Source organism: Zonotrichia albicollis, chromosome 4 (genome assembly GCF_047830755.1).
Source record: "Zonotrichia albicollis isolate bZonAlb1 chromosome 4, bZonAlb1.hap1, whole genome shotgun sequence".
NCBI lineage: Eukaryota > Metazoa > Chordata > Aves > Passeriformes > Passerellidae > Zonotrichia > Zonotrichia albicollis.
The window spans coordinates 16,338,471-16,357,477 of record NC_133822.1 but is presented as its reverse complement, the minus strand read 5'-3'; the positions used below and the strand labels follow the sequence as shown (position 1 = coordinate 16,357,477).

Below are 19,007 nucleotides of genomic sequence, written 5' to 3'. Positions count from 1 at the left end.
GTTTTTTTTCCTAATGTTTTTTATTTTTTGCAATTCTGCTCTGTATCCAAGTAATGCAGAGAGTTACAATGCAAAATGAAATCAAGACACATAGTTCTTTTATGTACTTGCTTGCATAAAAAACAAAAGAAAGTGTAAGAACTTGGTAAAATTCAGGAGGGTTTCCCTGTCTGACTTTGTTCTTCTCAGGAGACTGGTATATTTTCTTTGACCTGTTCCATGCATAGTGCAATTAAACACTTTGTCAACAGGAGATGCTTAAAATGGACTACACGTGCATTTAAATGGAAAAAGAGATATTTATAGAACAAATATCTTAAGTATGATTTCTTAATTTAGTCTGTTTGGGCATCAGTGCAGTGAAGGCATAACTAACTGCAGTAACTGCAGCTGCTTTGCCTCAGCCTCTGGTGGGACTGTGGAAACCCAGGCTGTTGCCTCAAAATCTGGATCTCTAATACTTGGATGTCCCAAGGCTTAAATTTGCTAGGGGATTGACTAGTCCCAGGACTAGTAAAAAGACAATTATTATGTTTATTACAGAGATTTTTCTCCTTCTTGCATATATACCACTAACATAAAAATCCAACTATGTTCATTGCAAAAAAGTTAATAAAACCATTCTCAGTTTCAAATCTACTAATCATCTTTGAGTATGAGCAGAAAACTCCCTTGTTCTTTCTCCCCCTTCCCATCATAGAAACTTACCTTTTAAATTTTCCTGATGCACTTGTATTCTGTAGTTGATTTTCTCCATGCTTACTTTGACAAAGTGAAGTTTTGTATTTGTTGTTTCTTTCACCAGAAGTCCAGTCTGTTCTCTCTAAACAAATGTCTGTTGTCTGAGCTGGCCTTAAGATGAGAAGGGTGGAAAAAAAAGTATTTTGCATTTTTTAAGTTTTAAAAAAAAAAAGGTTGTTCAGTACTAAAATGTTCCACAGCAAGCACAACATTTTTCTCCTCTGTTCTCCAGAGCTTAAAAAAGGGCCTAAGGGAACGAGGCACATAATGAGTAACCTGACCAGGCAGTGTCTAACTGGTTTAAAACTCCTTAATCTCCCTAACTGGTGGGAACTGGAATTCACTGGTTAGGGTGAAGGTCATTCTCTTTGCTGGAAACAAGGCAGCGACAAAGTGGTGTAGTTTGGTCAGTTGAGGTAAAATGAATCTTTTCTTTAGTGTCCTAAAAGTTAGGTGTCATAACTGTCTAGACCAGTCAACTGCTTCATTTTCACTGGAGGTGCAGTAGACAAAGTATTCCAGCTGTTATTTTCTTCTCCTTCCTGAGGGATCTTAAGTAGCAAATAACAAATACTAAACTTTTAGACATATGACTAATTTTACTTGCAGTACTTAATGAGTGGTGATTAATTTCTTCTTCTACTTCCTGGAAGCAATATCTAGCATTTTTTAGGCATGAATAAAATTGTTTTCTTTACCTTACATGACTTGGTTTCTTGACCTGGTTTAAATAGATATGGAGATCTTTCCTATCCACCTTTCTAGTGGAAAAAAGTCAGTGGAAAAGTAGGGGAGGAAACCCTCCAACAGAGAAGGTGATCTTGTGTGAAAGCAGGTATTGAAAGGCTACAAACCTTCAACCAAGCACAGGAACATTAATTGGTAGAAAGGGTAATCTTTTGTATTCCTTCAAAGAAGAAACTCCTGGCAGTAAAGTGTGAAATGTGAAAACAATATTGCACATCATGTTCAGCCTTTTGAGAAGACTGAGAGGACCTTATCAATGTCTGAGTATCCAAATGGAGGGTGCCAGAGGATGGAGCCAGGTTTCTGGTGGTGCCAGGCAATAGAACAAGAGGCCATGGGCAGGAACTGATGTGCAGAAGCTCCACCTGGACATGAGGAAGAACTTCTTTCCTGTGCAGTGATCATGCACTGAACAGATTGTCCAGAGAGGGTGTGGGGTCTCCCTCACTGGGGATATTCCAGACCCCTCTGGATGCAATCCAGTGCCCTGTGCTCTGGGATAGCCCTGCTCAAGCAGGGGAGGTTGGGCCTGATGACCACTGTGGTCCTTTCCAGCCGACCCACCGTGTGATTCTGTGCTGTTTGCACAGCTAAGTCAGGTGCTGCCTGAATTTGGAAGCGAAAAGGCTTATTCAACTGAATTATTTTCTAAAAGTAGCTCACTGTTCAGCATCAAAAGCTTTAAGATCACAGCTAATTTTCTTTTGGTCAATATTGATGTGAAACAAACTTGGTTTGAAGTAAAGGGAGTTATTTCTTTGTTATATTGCTCACTGATGAGCCTGGGTTGTGTCTTTTGGCAGTTTTGAACAGGATATGATTTTAAGACCATCAGGAATTGAAGAGAGTGGAGGATTGTGAGCATTTTTTGAGCTGCATAAAATCAAGTGTAATTTAATTTCTGAAATGTAGTAGTAATGCAGAGTTTCTAGATGTATTTTTAGAAACCTAAGTAAGTTCACCGAATGTGGGTGAAACACTGTATCTTCAAAAATTTGGAAAGTTTAAAAGGTATCTTTCAATGATCAGATCTCTTAAAACTATGATCCTAGCATTTAATATTCTATCCTGTACTGACATCCATTTAGTTCTTACATTAACTGAGTAAATTTAACAAGAGATGGGAAGGTGGCTCTTAGGAACAGAGAGGTGATAAGTGTTTTTAAAATGCTTGCAGTGTGGTGAGAACCATTATAATTCTGTGATTGGTGCATCACTGAAACATTCCTGTGGGGAGACTGATGGTTCAATGTTATTTGTCATAGAGTGCCACTGGTTAAAAATACTGACACTAAGAATGCATAGGCTGCTATTTCTTGTCCTGCCAGCTGTACTGCTATAGTTGCAAGGGGTAGGAATGGGATAACTCCAGGAAGGTCTTCACTCCTATTAGAGTGAGTCTGAAAATAAAAGGCATGGTGACTTTTGGTGCATTGTTGGAATTGTTCACTATTTTTGGTGTGTGCAACATTACCTTTAGGCCTTTTAAGTATAAAATCCTTTCTAAAGGCTAGTTCTGGTACCAGATGGGTTTTATGGCCCATGTTACATCATTATTTAAATTCAGTTTTAAGGCCAGTGGAACTAATCTCTGCCTTTTGAGTTACTGTTCATGAACTTAAAAATGAGTGCAGAGCAATGATTTTCCACCAGAGTGAGAGCAGATTAAAGCAGAGGGTGCAACTAATGCAATTTTATTTTTCAAAAACATGTTTTCCGTACTGAAAATAGAAGACAGACACTTCTAGTATTGTGTCACTGTGGCATTTCTAAATTTATATAACTGAAATATATGTCTAGGCATGTCTGGTTTTCGTTTTTTTTGAAAGCCATTTTCAAGCTGAAGTCCCAATAAAGCAAAGGGCCACTGAGCTAGCTCAAGGTGTTCGTGTTAGAGGCACAGTCTCTGCTTGTAAGGGTTAGGTGAATGAACTCTGTGTGATAGGTGCAGCTGATCTTACCTTTATGCTTTTGTGCAAGAGTAAAAGAGTTAATACCTGATCTACTTGTCCAGTCTGACTTTGTTTCAGAAGAACCTCTGTCCTCATACTGTGTTTCTAAACAAGGCCCTTTTCACTGTTCCATGCTCCAATATGGTAATTGTTAGCCAGATGTGCACTAAGAAACTCTGTCCTGCTTACAAAATTTCCTGTTCTGGAGCTTGATTGATGTATTCTATACATTAGAATTGCTGCAATTACTGTTGTGATTAATTAATAACTTTTTAAAAAAGACTGAAACAATATTCTTAGCTTCAGATTCTTCCGTCTTCTAAAATAAGCAGATACTTTATTTACCTGGTGGTTCTGAAGAGCAGTGGACTTTCATGTCTTGAGTAAAAACTTAAAATAATTTTTTTTCTGGGCTTGGATTACTTGTCAGGGGGGTAGCTCTGAGCTGTGGTATATATTCTGCAATATTATATAGATTCTGAGTAGTATATATTCTGTAATAGTGCATAGCATTTTATTATCATTATTAAATACAGTGAGTTTTGACTTCAGTTACTGCCTTTGTCTTGAGAGTGCTGGAAAGGCTTGCAGGCAAGAATTTCTAAGAAGAGTTATGGCTAGTTCTTGTTCAAAGTTCAGCATGGGAAGTAACAGAACTGTACCCTACTGGAGCAGCCTTGTAAGGCTTTGAATGCTCTAAAGTCTCTGGCTTTAGTAGATAAAAGTACATTATTGAGACACTGACAGAGAAGTTGGTTGAGTAGGCAGTGTCAGTATTCTCCAGTTCTTAGACTGGCAGATCACCTGTAGGATGTGCTTGTGAAGGGGATAGTGAGCCAAGATTGCTCATGGAATGAGGAGTCTGTTTTATCCTTTTCACCAAAACTTTTCTCATACAAATTTAACTTCAGGAAGAAGCAATTAGTTTGAGTGTGTAAATGAAGATACATCTTGTGTGTATAACAACTTTAGTTCTGTACATCTGTCAATTTGTTGTTGTGATTGACCTCTAAATTTTTTGTTAATTCCACAAAATGTTTTTAAGTTAGATGTTAAATGAAAGAGGAAGAGTATCTAAATTGCATGAGCAGGCCTGTATGAATTCTACAGCATTGCCTTTGTCTTCACAGTGTGATTCTGAACTCAGGGCTTACCTGTTGGTGTGGAAAAAGTTAAGGATCATGAGACTTAAATAACTTACACACCTGCACTGCAGAGGATGAAGGCCAGTTGGTTAAGGTGTTTCAGTGGCATGGAGCTCTCAGATAGATGAGATGGGAAATTTTGATGTGGGTGATGGTAGATCTCTCAAGTTCAAAAGGTTCTGGGTTCCAAATATGCAGTTGTTGTTTTTGATGAGAAGGGAAGAGAGCAAGGCCTGTCCTGGCCTGAGCAGTGCCTCATGAGCCGGCTCTGGCTCACTAAAGCTTTCATCTGCTCCCACTGCTTGCATTGCAGTAATGCTGTTTACTCTGCTGGGATACTGATCTGGTACAGAGTTTATTCTGCAGGATTTACCAATTTAATCCTTGGCAGAATTATCAATTGTCCAGAATTAATTGCTATGAAAATACTGACATCAGTGAAACGAAATTTTTACTTCTGTTTAATATGTTGCATTTCTATTTCTTGAAAAAAATTACTCTAGTTTGCTTTTTAACCAGAACAAGAAAATCCATCCTCTGTAGGCAAGCCATGTGTCTCTTGAGCTGAGTAAATGTTAAGCTGAAGTCTTTGTTTTCATTCTATGTATTCAGTTCAACTGGGGTGAGAATTATCAAACAGTTCAGGTATATTCTGTGTGAAATAAGGAAAGAACTAAATCTGAAAGATGGTTCCTAGAACAGGCAGCAGGATGGAGATGAATGATTAGAGGTGGTGAAAGGGTTAAGCCTGCAGGTTTTGAGGCCTGGGTAAGTAACTAATTGCAGGTAGTGAAATTGAGGAGATCACGGGGTAAACCAATTTAAAGGCTATATATACCATAGCCTGAGGGCTTCTTTGGGACTGGGGGAAAGAGGTTGGATCTTTTTTTCCACTGCAATCATACTCTCTCTAAATTCCTGAATTAATGGTTTGTGGCAGCCTGGGACTGGCTCAAACTAGAATGCTAACAGCTTAGTAGAGAGGAAATATAGACATTTTAATTACTTTGTTTGTGTGATTTGACTTTGCTGCTGGTGCTATTAGCTTCTGGACTGCACTGTTAGAACATTTTGTTTGAGAAGATCAATCAGTTACTGTAGAATTCTTTCCAGGCTCTTAGAATTACAGCATCTTTGAAAAGAGCCAAGCAAGGGTTATGGTTCTGCTGGGACAGGTAGACTTGACTTGTCAAAAGCTGAAATGTTGAATGTTCTTTGCAGGTCATGCTGTGTACCCCAGAAAAGTGTAGCCTTAATTAAGTGTGTGGTATGTTGCTTTTGCAACACTGATGGTGTATACTATAAAAACATCACTGGTATAATTGTGGTATACTTGAGGAGCTGAATATGTTATTTTAGGGTGAAAAGTGATCTTGATAATTCTAAATTGCATTTTATAACAGTTCATCACCACTAGTTTGTCAAAGTTAGTTTGTTAAGTTCATCTGTAAAATGATATATGTGATCTTTCTTAGCATTGCTCCTTATGTCCTTTCAATAAAAAAACCCAAACCCTGAAGCTATGGCCAGCTCATTTGATTAATAAACTGGTTTTACAATGGTTGCTTGGAACTAGGTATCAGAAGAAAAAAATCCTGAACTTCAGGTTGAGGTCTGAAGTCGAGCAAGACATACTAGTATAATATACTAGTATCTCTTAGTATACTAATATAATGGTAATAATGATAATAATATTAGTATGCTAATATAACTCTAGATTATTTGTGAGCTTGTGGTGTAAACCAAGCAACAGTGCAGCTTTCTGAAGCTGTCTAGGTGTTTAAGGACACCTTAAACACCTGGATATTGTTTGAAGGTGTTTAAAAATCACCTTCAAATCTCTGTGCCTTACGTTAAGGAGAAAAGAAAAGGAAATTAGATGGTGTTGCCATTGGTAGTGAAATGCGTGATGCTGTTGTAGTTCTGACTTGTGTTTGGTTGGGCTGAGAGGCAGTGAGCTGTGTGAGTGCTGCTTGTAGCCCCATGGAAGGAGAGGAGGAGCAGCAGCTGCCTTCCTCCCCTGCACAACACACTGACCAACTTGCTTGCCCTGGTCAGAGAGGAGCTTGTGCAGCTGCATGCTGATCACAGTGCCAGCCTCCAACTCCTGCAGGAAACCTGGGTGGAGAGTAGGCAGAGCAGCCGAGTGGGTGGGTGGGGACAGGCAGGAAGGAAAGGATCCCTCTGCTGTCCCTTCTTCCTCCTCTCGCAGCTGGCTGGGCAGGCACAAAGGGACCTGCTTCCCTCTTGCTCATATTGATTCTCTCTAGGCAGTATTAGAGTGGCAAAAGCAGATATTGAGCTCAAACCTCTGCAGCCTCATGAACTGGACTTGGAAAATAACAAGAGATGTCAAGGAGAGAACAATGCTCCCTTCTAACCTTGATGTCTGCTTTCCTTCTGCTGTGCGTTAAGTCCACAGCCCAGTGGAGTGCCATCAGAAAATAGCACCTTGCTAACTCTGGTGTGTGGGGCTCTCTTTTCCTGATGGATTTCACAAAAAGAGAGATCTGTCCCATTTTTGTAATTGTTAATTCCCACTGTTGCTGCTCTCACAAGGATTGTGCTAAAGAGGTAAGTAAGAATTTCAGCTCTGTCAAGTGCGTGTAGCCGCAGGAAAGTATTTTGGAGGTGAATCAGAGTTCTCTACAAATCTTTTGAACTGCTTTACATTTGCTTACCTTGGTTCTTTAGCTTTTAAACTTGACTTTACTTTTCTCCCTGTAGTTTTTTAAAATGTAAATTAAAATCCTGACCATCAAGGCTGGAACATTAATTGATTCTGCTGTTTTCCACCTATGGTTTTGTTCCAAATCGAGGCATTTTTTTATTAAATTTGGAATGTCTGAGGGTATGTTACACTTCATCTGCCTTCATTTTGATTAGTTGTAGAAGTTATACAGCATTGATTGTACCTTCTCTAATGAAGAAAATGATATTTTCAGTTCTCTAATCAAGTAAAAGATATTTTCAGTATCTCTTGCATTAGAACAAGATGTTAAGCTACTGACTCAGTAATCTGGTGATCTAATTAATGCAAAATATTATGTATTTCTAGGCAAAAAATTATGCAAGAGTTCTAGATAGCTTATACTTTGGGGTTTCAGAGTTTCCTGGAAATTTAGTGTTTTTAAGAATACCTAACTTGCTTTTAGTTCATCAGGTAACTGTTGATTATGTTGAATTTTGGAACATATTTTTTCACCTGGTTAAAATCTGATAAAATCACAAACTTCACATCTAAGATAAGTGAAATATGAAATCTCTTTTATGCTTAACATGCAAACTGTGAGTTTTTAGTTTTGTGTATTTGGCTACCTACATAACCATCCATATTTTAAAGGTATTTTCAAAATCTAAGTGTTGAGTGATATTTTTTTTATAAAATTAGTGCTTCTTTCAAAATAAGCAGTTCTGGCCTGACTGTCCTTCTGTAAGCTGGAGAGCTCAAGCAGCAGTGTAGGAAACTTCAGCTCACTGGAAGCTGCTGCTGCCTTTTTTGGTTGGATTTGTTTCAGGTCTGATACATGCTGTGATTTGGTTCATTATGCAGCTGTATTAATGTGTTTGCTGGCAAAATAAAGGAAATTACACTGGTGTGGGACTGGGAAATGGAGAAAAGGACACTGTTGCTTTCAGCAGCACTGTCAGCTGGTGCAATTTTAGAACAGTAGCTTGAGAAAACGTTGATTTTTTTTTTTTTTTTTGTTTTTTTCATGTGTGCCTTTTATACCTGTCTATTCTTTTTTTTCTTTTGCAAGGGCTCTTTCTGCTGTTTCTTTAGCAAACTTGTAAATGATGCTAGTGGGATATGGCTGTTTAATTCTTAATGAACTGCCACTGGCAAACAGGACTAGTAGGTTGGGTTTTGAGTTGTTCTGTGGGGACCAGGAGCAGCACATAGGAATGTGACCATTTTTAGTGTGCTAAAACCAGGAAACACTGTATTTCCTTGAGTGCCTTTGGGTTCAGAAACTGCTGAAGGTATGCTTGGCTGCCCAGCTCGTGCAGTCTTAAGAACACATCAGGGTTATGTGAACTTCAGGGCCTGGTGTCCTTTGGGTTTCTGTGTGATGGCAGATTAAGGTGTGGAGGCAGCTCTGGTTAGAAAAGATTTCACTGATTTATTGAGTTTTAATCATTTATAGAACCCCTGTCTTGTTGTATAAAATAGTTTGACACTTCCATTGGTGCTTGCAGAAGGGAATAAAAGGGTTTAAAAAGCTGATGAACTTCAGTATCTGGAGAGTGCTTGTCCAGAGCTGGAGAGGAGGCTTAGGCAGCCCTTCTCATGGACTGTGGAGCAAAGTGAGACATAGGGAGCTGCCTGAACACAGAATCCCACGCCCCAGTGTGATGTTCTCCCAGATTTTCTGAGCAGCAGTTGGAACATGGAAGCTCTGCTAAAGGGCTGCAGGAGCTTCACTTTTTAACTTACTCTTGGTTGGGTATTCATAAAATAGGGTACTGTAAAGTGGTCCTCATGCAAGGGCCTGAAGATTTTGGACAAGTGTTTAATTTCTTTCAGCAGTGAGAAATGCAGGGTAGCAGACTGAATTTCTGATTTTAAAATCTGTCCTTAGCTTTAACTTTTCAGGCTCTGTGCAAGAACAGAGCATGTGGTACAATAATTAACAAGAAAAATCAAATCCTGGCTTTGTTATGCTGATATTTTTCTGTACCAGTTGTCTTCCTCATGTTAGCTTTTAGTTGTCTGAAATGAGATTGTCACAGATCTGACATCATCCTTCTGCTGCCACAGTGTGAATGAATGTCAGTACAGGCTGCTATGTCTGAGGCTTGAGCTATTTAAAAGACTTAAATGTGTTAAACTTGGGCAAATTTAGATGGGAATGTATGCAATAAGGAGTTGAATAATTAATGCATAGATTACATATGTCATACATTTAATTATATATAAAAATATCTATTCTTAATTATATATAGAAATATCTATATTCCATATATAAACCTGAACTTCTGGGACTATTTTAAGTGTGGTCATAATGAAAGGTGGCACCTTTGACAAATCAACTGTATGAGCAGAGTTTTATAAATCCATTTAGAGTGGAGAGCTCTGTGTCCTGCTTGGAAGCTGGAGGTTTTTCTAAGGCCTGATTACAGTCTGAAACCTACCCATCCAGACCTGGGTCTGATGTTTTATCACCTGGAGCATTGATTTTCTCAAGGCTTAATAGTCAGCAAAGCTTCTGAAAGTGTTCAGCTAATTCATTGGCAGGCTGTGTTTCAGTGCTTATTCTAGTCACAGTGTAGTCTGCAGTTCTGTGAATTTCAATTGCTAGAGTTTCACAAGGGCAAATTGTAGACCAAAGAAACAGATAACCTTCCTGTTATAACAGCATACTTGTTTTTATCAAATAAATTGTTTTCTTTCTACAACGTGGGGTTTTTGTGTTGGCTTTTCTTTTTCTTTTTAGAACTCTGACTACAGGGTTGGTAGGTGCAAAGACTGGGGTTTAAACTCAAACTTTTCTGTTTCAAGGCTTCTTTCCTGCTCACAGTAGAGGAATGGGGAAAGATCATGTCTTGATGTAACCAGTATTTTGTAGAATATTGGGAGAAGTTTCTGTTTAGGGCACGAATCACAGTGCTTGTACTGCTACTTCATTTATTTCTGTTCTTTAGAGCTGTGGTTTTCACTTTGTGTTCAGTTGTCATTCAGCAGTGCCCCAGGGTCAGATGTATCAGGTGTATAATTTCAGGATTGTTTAGCTTGAAAACACCAACTCTGTTCAAACATTTGAACAGCATGTCTTCATCCTCTCTCGTTCTGCTGTTTTAAATACAGAGTTTGAAACTAAAGGCTGAACCAAGTAAAATTGGGTGCCAGATTTTGTTGTGGACCATTGGCCCCAAAATACCACTTTTGGCTGTGATTAAGTGATGAAGCTTGGCTCTCTGCCTGAAGTGTTTTTCAGAATTCCCAGATGGTCACATCTCATGGCATGTTTTAACAGCTTTGGGTGGTTAATCTTATTTAGGTTTTGTTTTCCTTTCTGCCTGTAGTTTAGAGTGTATTGGAAAAAGGGTTGCTGTGTATTGTGGAAGGGCTTTTGTACAGCCTGTATTGTAAGCTCATTTTCCTGAGCTCACAACAGCAGTGTTGCAGGAGTGTGGGTTGGGTATAGTAGGGCTTTGGGGGAGAGCTAAGATGGTGGAAGGTTTTTGGGTTTTGGTTTTTTTTTTAAACATTGGACAAGTTATTTAATGATCCAGTCAGATCATCCTGGGCTAAGGTTTTTCCTGTAAAAACGTTCTTCATATAATGGCAGATTGGAAACATTTTGGGAAGCAACAGGGTGCTTTAAAGACTGTTAAATTAATGCTGTGGTTTCTGGCATTAGTGTTACATAGGAACCATTTCCTTCTGTTCTCAGTCCAGTCTGTGTACTTCCCTCTAACCTCCACAACTTCCATGGAAACTAAAAGGTTTCCTTTCATACTTCATATGAAGTTCCTATCATAACTTGAGGACCCAAGTGCCAGTGGCTTGTGTTACAGAAATGTAGCTGGGAAATGGAAAGAGGTGTGTATGGAACATTTGCAAAAATCACTAACAAACAAATGAGCAGTACTGGGGTCAGACTTTGCCATAATTTGCACTAGTTACTTAGGTCAGTTATCTAGAGTAAAAATAGGTGGTTTGTCAACATAATCAAAACTTAAATCAAATGGGCCTTGCAGTTTCTCAGTTGTTGTTTGTGTGTTTCAGGGTGTCAAGCCAGCCAGCTTTGATAAAGTAGCAATCCCTGAGGTGAAGGAGATTATTGAGGGATGCATTCGGCAAAACAAAGGTGAAAGGTAAGTACTTGCTTTGCAGGTAGAGGTCCCAGCTGCTGGCTGAGGCCTTTCGGTCCTTTTGATGATACCAAATCCAGTTAGTTCTTGAGGTCCTTGTTGTTCTGGTGAAAGTTGGGAAGCCAGTATTATTTCTGCAGCTTCTGATCTTTGGTAGATGCCTATTCAGTGATTGTTTAAGAGGATTAACAGTGTCAGGAAAAGTGCAAATGCATAGTAACCATCCATGTCAGTTTATTCAGAAATTTTATTGCTTTTATTAAAACTTTGACCTAATCAGCAGAATAGGGGAGGACAGTCCTTCTGGGTTTCCAGGTATTTGGATTGGTTGGTTGTTCTGTAATCCTTTGGGATTATTTTTGTCCCTTTGATTCTGTTGATACGATTGGTCATTTTGAGGACTCCCAAGTTTTAAACTCTTGGTGCTCATTTTTATCCATATTTTCTGCAAGATGACTTCTACTTCAGGTGGTTAACTTCCACTATTATAAGAAATCTATAACTCTGCTGATGGCTTATTTGTGGGCTTTGTTTTGTTTTCTGCTTTTACATGGTTGTTGCTTAATGAATGTTGATGTCACTGTTTCAGCTTTTGTCTACCCTTTAGTTGCCCTGTGTTCTGTTCAGAACTGGTTTTGTTCATGGATGTTTATTCATCCCATTTTACTAACTCTTGAAGTTTTACATCTGATGATGGTGTTGTGTATTTTTAGTTTCAGTTCTTTTTCTTGTTTTTAAACCATTTAGTGGTTTTTTCTCCTTTGAAGTTAATTTTGTTGTTGCACATCACTTACTTTTTGACATTTCATTTAAGCTGTCAGCTACAGTTGTTAATGATGTGTTTGTAAATCTCTTTTGTACCTTCAGGACAAAGCTTCTAATTATGCCAACAGAATGCACATAAGGTGGTTCAAAACAGCATAAAACTTAGAGAATAAATCAGGGGAGCATCTGTCAAGGTTATTCCTTAGTATTTTATGAAATCCTGAGAGCTGAATGTGCTTTCTACGTTCTTTCCCAATATCTAGATATGCTATTAAGGACCTTTTGAATCATGCTTTCTTCCAAGAAGAGACCGGAGTACGGGTAGAACTTGCAGAGGAAGATGATGGAGAAAAAATTGCCATTAAACTTTGGCTCCGAATTGAGGACATCAAAAAACTCAAGGGCAAATATAAAGATAATGAGGCAATAGAGTTTTCATTTGATTTGGAAAGAGATGTCCCAGAGGATGTGGCACAGGAAATGGTAAGTGCTGGTGTGCTGTTCTGTGACAGGGGAATGACAGCCTCTGCTTTTGCTGTTCCTGTCTAGAAATAAACAGGTTCCCAAGTGTGTAGATGAGTAGTGGCAGAGAGAGCTTTGCTGTAGCACTGGGGCAGGGGCTGTCTGTGGCAGTGAGAATTCTGTGATTGTCTCCTCCCTCAGGTGGAGTCTGGCTATGTCTGTGAAGGGGATCACAAGACAATGGCGAAGGCGATCAAGGACAGGGTATCTTTGATTAAGCGCAAGCGAGAGCAGCGCCAGTCGGTGCAAGAAGAGCAGGAGAACATCCTGCAGGAGGAAGGCAGTCAGAAGCAGCAGCTGGAGCAGCAGCAGCCATCAAGTGCTTCCCATGCAGGGTCAAAGCATCCCCAGTCTGTCACTGGTACTACTCCTGTCCCTACTGCTTCAGCGTCGGTTTCTACACAAGTGGAGCCTGAAGAGCCAGAAGCTGATCAACACCAACAGCTGCAGTTCCAGCAACCCAGTATATCTGTTCTCTGTAAGTGCCTCAGTCGGTTTCTTGCACTTACAGTTTTACATTAGTTTTATGTTTTTGGTGAATTTAGCAGTAAATGCACTAAAATGATGCTGTCTGCTATTGCAGTAGGTCACTAGAAAGCACAGCAACATAGGATGCATTCCTGTGGCTTAGCTGAGCCAAGCCCTGGCACAATTTGCAGCCCAGTTTAGCACAAAATGGTTTCTCTTTGTTTCAAGGCAATGTACTGAATGAACTGGGGCACCTAAAGCATGAACACATGCCCTTGGTTTGGCTGCCCTCCTACAGGGACAGTGTATTCTGGCCCTGCAGAAGGCTCTGTGCTCCTGCACCAGTGCAGATCAGGGTATTAAAACCACTTGTTTGAATCCTTGTTAACTTACTTTTAAAGTAGAAATTAGATTAATCTACAAGTAGTTCAGCTCATCATTTCCTTTCTGAAAAGTCTTGATTTTCTGTTTTATATAGTGTACGTGAAAAGATGAATTTATAATCCTATCTTTTCTTCTGCCATCCCAGCATTTGAATCAGTATTTGAATCAAGATGGAAGGTGACAGCTTCTGTATTAAAATGATGAAGTTAAAAAGCAAATTACTGTCTACTCGTAGATAAGCAGGATTTTAAATTGGCTATTATGCCTAGTTCACTACTGTGCCTACATGGTGCATCTGCCAGCCAGCACAGCACAACTGTTTTAAATGTCTGCATAAAGTTAAATAAAAACAATGATTAATAAACCTTGAAAGAGCATTCATAACAATGTGGAATTTAGGTTTCTATTTCTAGTCTAGCCTTTTGTAGGAAATGTAGTTTGTTCTTAATTATGCTCCCAAAGAACTCCTGAAATAAGTAATTTTTTCAGGGTTTTAGGGGAAGGCATAATGGAGGAAAAAAGATTTTAAAATCAGCTTAAATATTACAAGAGGTGAAATGATAATAAATGTCCACATGACATGGCACAAAAATCAATTTAATATTCAGTTATGGGATCTTTGAAATTTTTCTTTCAGACCATAGCTCTCTAAATGCAGATTTTCATCCTTAACTTTTGCAGCTGATGGAACAGTTGACAGTGGCCAGGGGTCATCTGTGTACACTGAATCTGTGGGCAGTCAGCAGGCTGTGTCCTTTGGATCCCAGCATGAGCAGTCAGTCTCAAGCACTGGAGTCCAGGGATACCCAGCTTCAGTGGGCCAAGTGCAGTCCCAGCAGCATGGAGGTTATCAGCCACCTGCAGGGGTAAGCCACACCTCACAGCACTGCAAATGCATGGCATTACTTGGTTTTGTGTGTCTGGGAAAGGTGAGAGCAATCTGCCAGGCCATCTTCCATGGATGTTTTGTTTTGCATAGGATGCAGATTCTGCATGGGAGAAGTTCAGGGTTTTTGTTTTTGGTTTTTTTTTTTTTTTTTTGCAAGATGACTGATTTTAGAGGAGGAGGGCAAAATGCAAGAGTGTCTTTGCCTTTAAAGCTTTTATTTAAACTTGGCTGCAGTTAAGCAGAATAATGGGTTAGTAATTTCTGTGACTGGAAATAACATCCTCAGAACAAGACTACCTCTTGAAAATAAGCATTTAATCTTGCTTGGGAAGGTGGTGTGTGTATATGAAATTACCAGGGATCAAGCTGCTGGTTTAGTTTAAAGAAGGGATTAGAGTAATTGAAGCCACTGTATGAAATTGCTTTGTGTGTTCTGTGAGACTTTGATTACAGATTCTGCAGGTAAGACTTTTTTTAACTGTTACAGAATGTTGCATGTGAGAGCTCCAGACTGAAAAGACCCCACATCCTTGTTCCCAGTTTTATTTCTAGCTTGTGTTGATTTGCTCATCATGTGTATTCCTTTTCCCTGGAAAGTCTGCACTGGGCACAAATACTTTTCCTACTATGTTCATTTGTGTTGCCCTTTTATTTTGGTATGTTTTTTCCTTGGTATGTTTTTAGATCTGAGTAAGAGAGTATGCAGAAATCTATTCTAATTCTGGAGTAGAACTTCTGCTACTTTTATATTGTCTTCAGTGGTTCCCTTGTCGCTTGTTTTTTACACAAATAAAAATCCAAGATTGAGGCAGACATTATGGTATAAAGCAGTAACACCTTAAAGGAGAAGATGTGACCCTTAAGATTGAGGGTCCTCACTTCTTCTGGTACCTGTGGTTGTAGGCTTTATTGCAGAGTCACTGGTGTAACTGGGATTTTGGCAAACAGGCTGCTATCACCCACAATCAAAGCATCTCCATCTTGTTCAAAGACACTTAACTGAGGTGTGTGGTAGTGTTAGTCCTTGATGATGAGTTCTTAATCCCTCTAAATAAGCTGCTCTTCTGGGTAAGCCATATTTTGGAGTGTGGGCACATACTGGGCCAGAAGCCATGTCACTCTCTTGGAATGGCTGGCTTCCAGGTTGAAGGACCAGAATCTTTTGGGAGGAGGAGGGAGAGCAACAAGCACATGATAAAGGATCAGCTAAGCTGTGTAGTTTGCTGCAAAAATGGGCTCAGTGCTGTGTGGTGACAACCGTGGCACCAGGAGGCTGGCAGACTACAGGGACTACTGACCCTTTGTTGGAAAGGGGCTGGCAGGTCTAAATTACATTGACAACTGAAGAAATGACCTTAAAAAGAAGCACAGAATTCAGTTTGATCAGGACCAGAACAAGGTTGGTGCTTAAACTGGAGTAATCAGTTACACAAGTACATAATGAGTAACCACTGGCTAGGCAGCCATTTTGCAAAATAAAATTTTAAAAAGTCAGGGATTACATTGGACCCATAAGCTGGACATGGTCAAAAACATCATGCTGTCATGAAAAAGGCAAACATCCCATTATATGAAATAGTAGTTCTGCTCTTGGCTATTGGTAAGTCTGTCCTGGACACCTTGGTTGAGTGAATTGGAGGGTGGCTTGGGAGAAAATTCAGAGGAGAGTGTTAAAAAAGCCCTAGGAGAAATACAAAAAATGTGGTTTAGGAGGAAGACTAAAATAATTGAGTCTATGCAAGATAAGCTTGAGGAGAGAGAAAGCTCTAAAAGGCTGCTATGAAATAAGGAGAGGCTGATCAGATCACAACATTGCTGTTAGACAGAATAAGGAATCATAAGCCTAAATTGCAGCATGGAATTATTGTTTGGGAGGGGGTTTATTTAATACTCAGCAAAGATAGATAAGTATTGTCATTTCCATCAGTGCAGATGCTTCTGAACTATTTGGATAAATTAGAGTCAGGAATGATAGATAACTTACTCCTGCCTTGGAATAGATGAAGATGTATTTAGTTAACTATTTGAGTTCTTTTCTACCTCTCTCTCAAATTTGTAATCAGTTTAGCAAGATTTCTCACAACAGAAATCTTGGAAGTCAGATCTCTACTGAATATCTTGCTGTTTTCTCTCTGGAGGTCTGCATTTCATTTTATTTAGTTTAAGATATTGTGGATTACCTCCATATGAAGTACTGCCTCTTTAAAATACTGCCTCTTTAAAAATATATTTCCATTCACTTAAACCCACAGCAAAACAATACAACCCCCTGCCTGAAAAAAAAAAAAAAAGCAATAACCAAAGCCCCTGAACCAAAAAATGCAAATCCCCCCGCAAAATCTTCTGTTTCTTCTGATTTGCTTGAATTTTGATCTGTGGCCTTCTGGATTGTGGCAAAATTACAAAATCCAGATGTTTTTATTGGCCCAGCATCTGGAAGATGCTTGTCTAAGTCTAATTTTACTGAATTTTCCACAAATTAAACTGAGTATTTTCCACAACTCATGTTGTAGAAAGTGTAAGGTTCAAATTTTTATGGTAAAGTTTCAGTTAGAGAGCCAGCTGCATACATTTAATTCATAATTTGGGCAGAGGGACTGCTCCAGTAGAAGAACAGGGTGACACCTGTAAACACACATTCACTCTAAAAACTAATCAGTGTTTGAAAGCTCATTAGTATCTTGAGTTTTTACTTGTCAGACTACCAGGTCCTTTGAGTACACACACTAGGGCTGTGTCTTGTAGTCCAAGAGAAAATATTCTGTCTGATGTTCCTTCCATGTGTTTCTCATGAGGGTTCTAGGGAGCTTTCCACCTTGCTCAGTAACCTAAGGCAAACTGGGCTCCTCAGAGGTGCACACAGCCTGTTCCCAGTGTGTCCTGGCATTCATTCGGCATTCTCATATCTTGTGGTACCACATATTAGTCAATATTGGGCCTTCCATTGTATGTCTTCATTTCTTTTCTACCTCATTATAGTTTTTGCTGGTTTTGTTATTACTTTTTTTTTTTAAGTGTTCAATTCTTAACTTTTGTTTTCCTCCTTTAGCCTCAACGTGGTCGTAGCATGTCAGTTTGTGTCCCCCACCTTCCTGCTCTTCCCTGTATGTCCTGCATCCCTCTCAGTGCTCCTTGCACCCCACCACCAGCGCTGTCTGCACCTCTTTCTCCTTTCTACCTTCGGACTGTCCCTGAAGAAACCTTTGCAGAAAAGCTTTCTAAAGCCCTGGAAAGTGTCCTGCCCATGCACTCTGCCTCTCCACGCAAGCATCGACGCTCCAGCCTGCCCTCCCTCTCTGTCAGTCCTGTATGTGTTACCATTTGCCTCCTGGCACAGTAAGATAAGTTATCATTAAATACATCCTGGGCTCTGGGCATTTTTCAAGGGAGAAATTGAAAAGTCAATTCCTTATACTGTGCTGCTAGAACGTTGATTTTGTTGTTTTTATTTATTTCTATGAAGCAGCACTGGTAAACATTATCAAACAGTGGCTGACTGCTTGTATCTTGTTTTTTAGGACAGTATAAATGTAAATTACCCAGTTGTACCACAGAAGGTAAAAAGACTAGTTCTTAATACCCAAAGTCAGAAGACTTTTTATTTTTCAACTTCTTAATAAACACTGAATGTTAATTAAGCCCTTCACAAAACAACAAGCTTTTAAAGCCTGATTGCTGTGGCTGCTTATTCTTAAAGCTTTGGCTAGCTATGATAGTGATATTAGATATTTAAAGTATGAATAGTTTTGAGGTATTTTTTGTGAATTCTTATCAGAAATGCCACTTCAGCTTCTTCTTAATGGGAAGGAGCAGTAGTTTCATATTTCTTAGAAAGTCAGGTGCAAAGATAATGTGCAATAGAGGAGGAAGATTCCTTTCCATTTTGAGCTTCAGTTTACACAAGATAAATTTTGAGAAGCATTTTTATGTAAATGAAGTAATTGGAACCAGGTTTAGAACATAGGAAAAGTACTTAATCAGTAGGATCTTCTCATTAGCATCAGTCAATATGGAAATTTGCTGCTGCTTTTCTGGACAAAAGAGGCTGGGGAGAAAATAAACAAAGTGGAAACAGCAACTTGAAAAGCTCATAAATGCCATTTGTCTTGAACAGTACACTTACTACTGGCTCCTGCAATTTTTTTTCCATTAGGGAAGAGAATACATTGTCTCTGGGCATACTGCATGCAGAGATGAAAAGATGCAAAATTACTAAATTGTTTGATGTTCTTACATAGAACTCTATTTAGTGAAATATTAACTGCAATTCTTAAATAAGATGAGCCTCCTCTGAAGTGGTACTTCAGATGGAGTGGAATTGCCTGAGGACTCTACTATTATTAAACCTATGAATGTTTTATTGTCCAGGCAAGAGTTAAGTTTGTTTCAATGAATGCTGATTTTTTTATATGAACAGGTATGATCATAAATGATTAAATGATGTTTTTGTCTTACAAAATATGGTATTAAATGATATTTTAAAATTATAAATGATGATTAATTTAATCAACTTATTATTAATTGAATAAACTTGAATGATATTTTGTCTTACAAAACATTTCCTTTTAGCTTTTT

The 19,007-nt window shown here is 39.0% G+C and overlaps 1 protein-coding gene across 11 annotated transcripts in view; it reads left to right on the top strand.

The window, feature by feature from the left end:
• The window catches only part of WNK1 (WNK lysine deficient protein kinase 1), a 98,508-nt gene that overhangs the window by 43,103 nt on the left and 36,398 nt on the right, over nt 1-19,007 (top strand). For 9 of the 11 annotated variants that reach the window (XM_014264076.3, XM_074538918.1, XM_074538916.1 and 6 more), the window contains exons 5-9: nt 11,319-11,407; nt 12,433-12,652; nt 12,833-13,169; nt 14,225-14,409; nt 17,482-17,739. In XM_014264076.3, the coding sequence (XP_014119551.2) occupies nt 11,319-11,407; nt 12,433-12,652; nt 12,833-13,169; nt 14,225-14,409; nt 17,482-17,739 (1,089 nt within the window). The remainder of the gene's footprint in view (nt 1-11,318; nt 11,408-12,432; nt 12,653-12,832; nt 13,170-14,224; nt 14,410-17,481; nt 17,740-19,007) is intronic. The other 2 variants (XM_074538917.1, XM_014264085.3) reach the window with 1 other exon arrangement.